The sequence below is a fragment of the Silurus meridionalis genome, chromosome 5, assembly GCF_014805685.1.
Source record: "Silurus meridionalis isolate SWU-2019-XX chromosome 5, ASM1480568v1, whole genome shotgun sequence".
NCBI lineage: Eukaryota > Metazoa > Chordata > Actinopteri > Siluriformes > Siluridae > Silurus > Silurus meridionalis.
In genome coordinates, this window is record NC_060888.1 from 1,236,892 (window position 1) to 1,241,891 (window position 5,000).

At 34.9% G+C, this 5,000-nt stretch overlaps 2 protein-coding genes across 6 annotated transcripts in view; one reads left to right on the forward strand and one right to left on the reverse strand.

Moving 5' to 3' along the window:
- Window positions 1-2,967, forward strand: part of mrpl18 (mitochondrial ribosomal protein L18) — a 2,989-nt gene extending 22 nt beyond the window's left edge. Inside the window, exons 1-4 of the mRNA XM_046849093.1 lie at window positions 1-217; window positions 1,138-1,306; window positions 1,557-1,791; window positions 2,843-2,967. The exon at window positions 1-217 is cut by the window's left edge and continues 22 nt beyond it. Coding sequence (XP_046705049.1) covers window positions 145-217; window positions 1,138-1,306; window positions 1,557-1,791; window positions 2,843-2,914 — 549 coding nt within the window. The 5' untranslated portion in view covers window positions 1-144 and the 3' untranslated portion in view covers window positions 2,915-2,967. The remainder of the gene's footprint in view (window positions 218-1,137; window positions 1,307-1,556; window positions 1,792-2,842) is intronic.
- Window positions 2,968-3,567: 600 nt separating this feature from the next.
- The window catches only part of si:ch211-203d1.3 (protein phosphatase Slingshot homolog 3), a 16,832-nt gene continuing 15,399 nt past the window's right edge, over window positions 3,568-5,000 (reverse strand). For all 5 annotated transcript variants that reach the window (XM_046849087.1, XM_046849088.1, XM_046849089.1 and 2 more), the window contains exon 16: window positions 3,568-5,000. This exon is cut by the window's right edge and continues 2,639 nt beyond it. The gene's annotated coding sequence lies outside the window, so the exon portion shown is untranslated.

The following is a 5,000-nucleotide window of genomic DNA, read 5'->3' on the forward strand; positions in this document are numbered from 1 at the left end:
AGTTTTACACAGAAAAGATGGCTGCGCACAGGAGTGCATTGGTTTTAGATCGGTAGCTCGGTTTTCTTTTTCTGTGTGCAGTTATCTTTTAGTGTTTGCGGTGTGTGTGTAAGTAAGTAAGTGTGTGTTTGAGGAAGTGTGCTCATGGCTGCTGTTAGAGGGTTTTATCGCTCCGTCCGTCTGCTGCTGCTCGGACAGAAACACCGGGACATTGCAGGTCACACACACACACACACACACACACACACACACGGTTAATCAGTATCACACGAAAAGAAACATTCTCTCAAAACATCAGCAAATAAAATATACTATATTTGGTATTATTTTTATTATTTAATAATATTATAAAATAGTGATTTTATTTGCTTGGTAACAACCAAAATGTCTTCATCAATTGGAAATTAAAAAAAATAAATCTACATCACTGCTGTGAACTAAAAGTTTTAAATTGTTCTGGGTGTTAAATTATTGAATCAGGTCTTAATTTCCTGATGTTCATGTAACTCTGATGCTCATTGAAAAAGTGCTTCTGCTTCTTTAAAATCTTTTAGTTTTAGTTTCTGTGGTTGTTGTAGTTTTTTCTTTCACGAGTCCAAATATAATGATTTGTGTTACGACTACAGATGAGAACATTTCAATTCTTCATTTCAATTCTTCTTCTTCGTCTTAAAAGATCTTAAATTTGCATGAAAACACACGTAGCAAAATATCATCTAATTATCGTTATTGATAAAATTCCCCAAAACTATGCAGATGTATATATAATCTGTGTAAACATCACACAGCCCTGTTCCATGGTTGCAGTAGATATGGTGTAGAAGCTCTTATTTCACTCCATGTGAAGAGCATTCATATACACATGGGATGAAGAACATGTAGTTCTATATGTAGCGTGTAAAAAAGTACATCGTGCCCTCACAGAACACCGGATCATTAAGTTATATACAGGTGTGAGATTTATATAGTATGACGTCACTCTGTGAGAAGATGACTTGTAGAACCCCTGAGGACCTGAAGTGCTCTAGAGATCTAAAGCTGCACGAGAGACACTCTGAAGTGCTTTCAGGTGGATCAGTGTGGTTTCTGTTTCTGTGTGTGATGAAAACGGTTCCTCCTCTTATGTCATGTGGTCAGTGAGGAGTTGGAGTCGAGCCGCAGCAGATCCGGCGCCGGAGATCGACCCGAGTGAAGACGTGAATCCGACGTTTGTGAACCGAAACCCAAGAAACCTGGAACAGATGGCCATCGCTGTGAAGGACAGGGGCTGGGCCACCATCTGGCCAAAGAGAGAGTACTACCACAGGTGTGTGTGTGTGTGTGTGTGTGTGTGTGTGTGTGTTTACATATTTTCAATAATGCTCCTAAAAGTAATGGCACCCCCTGATATCACATCAGCATGTATGAAACCATATCAGTTTTTCTATCAGTTCTTCGTCTTGAACCTGCACAGGAACAAAGTTTTTCAGGTTTGGGTGTTGTGGTGTGAGATTCATACTCACCGTCTCTCTCTCTCTCTCTCTCTCTCTCTCTCTCTCTCCTCCTCCTCCTCTCAGGCTGCTGTTGAAGCGCTCACAGCATCACGTGTCCGCGGCGGTGTTTTCGCGAGACTCGGACGTCCCGGTCCTGACCTGCTCCACGCAGGAATGGGCTCTGAAGCAGCAGCTGGGTTCCTCGCGCTCGGTGGCTGCGTGTCGTGCCGTGGGAGACGTGTTGGCTCAGCGATGCCTCGAGGCCGGAATCACACGGCTCGTTTACAGAGAGGTTCCCTGGACCTTCCGCTCCGACTCTGTGAGTCTCCTCACGCTCTACACTTTTATTATTATTATTAATAATATATACACTGATTCCTCACTGCAGCACACTTTATCTGTATTATTCATTATAAATTACAACAATTAGAAAGTGAAATATAAAAAACATGAAAATGAAATAATTATACGCTCGGCTGGAAATAATGAGAATACATTTTTCTCCCTTTTTTTAATTTTTATAAGAAATATTATTTAACAAGGCCACAGCTGGGTATGTTTGCTATATTTTTTGATAAATATTTTTCTTATTACAATTAATTACATGATAAAAACAATAAAAAGACATAATATTTAATATTATAAAATCAAATATATTATTATTATATTTATTATATTATATATATATTAATAATATAAATATTTTTTACATTAAAATATGCTTTATATTAAACACAATGATTTAATGTTTGATTTTTTTTTTTATATTAAATGTGATATAAATATTTATTTATTACAGCCCAAAAAATAACTGGGTTTTATATCTTTTTAAGGAGTAAAAAATTGTGAATGAACACTTTGAACATTTTTTTAATTTTTTTATGCAACTGATAATAGGTCTAAAACTTAATTTTATTTAAATAAATAATTTTTAATAGACTAAAATCAGTTTTTAATCACACGTGATTTTTAGTTTTTCAGAGAATAATTTACATTCACATAACATCACTCCCTCATACGAGACGTAAATAAAGGTTATGAAAATGAAATCTTTTTGTCTTTAGTTTTGAGGAATATTTGTGTTATGTCTATAAAATAAATGTAAAACTTAAAGGTTTGATCTGAACACAAAATCTCTCTTTATTGAGTTTAACGTTCAGCTGGTGATGATTTTGCTCTAAAAAGGAAAGATGATGTGAATTACGTTAATCGTGTTTTATTGATCAGATAAACTCCTTTATGGAGTCAGGATTCTTTAGTCCATGAATTCAGTCGTGTTTTGTGTTTAAGAATGTCTGAAATGATCATTTTATTTATTTATTTATTTATTTATTATAATAATACATTCCAGCTGTTTGATGATGTTTCAGGTCCAGATGTTTTGGACGGCCATGAAGGAGGGCGGTGTGATGCTCAGCGAACCGAAACGCAGTTTTATTTAATATTGTTTTGTAATTGTGATTCAGACTCTAAATAAAGATCTGATTAAACATGATGGTGTGTTTAAATGAATAAATAAATGAATGAATTGTTTATTTATCTTCTTCTTTAGCATGGGGTTGATTTTCCACTAAAAGTGTTGAGTGAAGCAAAAATGTCAACATTTTATTGATAAAACTGAAAAATTTATTAATTAGTGATCAGAATTCAACATAATCATGTTTCCTGTTTTTGCTTTTGCCTTCTTTGATTTTTATTTATTTATTTGTTTGCAGTTTTAAATGTCATCGTTTCTTCACTGCAGGATTTTGAAACATGGAAACGAGAGTGAAGGAAAAAAAGCGCATGAGTGACAAAAACTTACAATTTTGTCAGAATACATGAGTTTGTGTAACTTTCAATTTATTTTTTTCAGTTCAATAAATAGATATTTTTATTTTATGCTTATAATTTTGGTGGCCAGACACGGAAAATCAACCTCACACACAGTTACATTATTTTTGGCAGTTCATTTTCTGTAGTTTGTGGTCTGGAGAATTATCTTTATATTTTTTAGGGAAAAAAAAAATATTAAAAATATAAAAAAAATAAAGAAATGAACAACGTTCTTCAAATGAGCAGATTACAAAAACTAAAATAATACATTCATAAACAATTTTAATAAATGTATATTTATTTTCAGTACAGCAAAGATGTGTACATACTGTAGAAACATCAGCATAATAATAATAATAATACATAACCGGGTTGCCAAATTACACCCTCCGAATGAATCCAATTATTCAAGTTTATCCATCACCACCGGAACTATAAATACATTGAAAATCTGGCAACCCTATTTGAAATGATGCTATAAAGTTTCCAGATCATAAAAAAGGTTTGAATGAAAAGAAGAAAAAGAAAAAAAAACAGCATCATTTCTGACCTTATTTCTGATCTGAGTTGAATAAAAACAGCATCAGGATTAACTGGAGCAAACATGGCACTTTTATTCCTTTCATTCCCACATGAATTCCATCAGGATTCCTGTTCTTTAATTGTTCCAGCATCTGGTCACATCGTATGGATTTTATCCAGCTGTTTTTTTTTTTTCCCAGCATGGTGACTTTGGCATCAATCTGGCAACCGCCTGCATGTTTAACACACTGCTTGATATAAAGAAAATAAAAAAATACTGCATGGAAATAAAAAATACAGCGACACGCTCACGCATAATAAATACCCGACTGATATTCATCATAAAGCCTCATAAAGGATGCTGTATGCAACATCTGGAACACACAGACACACGTATTATATAAAAACATCTGGAAATGTATGACAATTGAACCCAAGGCACTGAGACAGGAGGATTGTGAGAAAGGGGGACTGTCGACCTGCTACAGCAGAGACCTCACATTTCAGGTATGGCACGAGTGTGTGTGTGTGTGTGTGTGTGTGTGTGTGTTGTGCGTTGTGCAGGTGACAATCCACCATACGGACAAAACCATTACAGCTCTGAGAACAAACTTCTGAAGGTTTATTCCCAGGAACAGAACCAATCAGAAAACACAGCAGTCTCCTGCAGCAGTAGTAAAACACACGCATTACTGATGGAAGGAAGAATTCAGGCAAAAATAGATCATATCTCAGGGTCTTTCTTCGTGCTGATAAACAACAATCATCAAGCCAAAGAGAAAATAATGAAAAAACGCAGAAAAATTACAACTAAACGCTAAAAGAGCACCTTTGAAAAAGTGTGTGTGTGTATGTTTATGGGGTGTCATTACTTTTGAATAACTATTTGTCTTAATGAATTTTAAGCCGTTAATCTGAAGAGTAAACCAGTTGTTTACATGAATCGAGGTGTAACTGAAATAAGCCAATTAACCATCATTCTTGATAAATTCCTTTGTATCCATTGCAAAACACCTCCAGGCAGATGTTTTTAAAACAGCTGGAGGCTTGAATCACGATAAAGTGACAATAAACAGAACGAAATATGAGACTAGTGTTAAGCAAAAGGATTTTCTCACGTCTTTGCATACGCTGGCTTTTCGGTTGGGCTTCAGGCTGGATTTAATCAAACAATCCACAACAAAAAAAGAA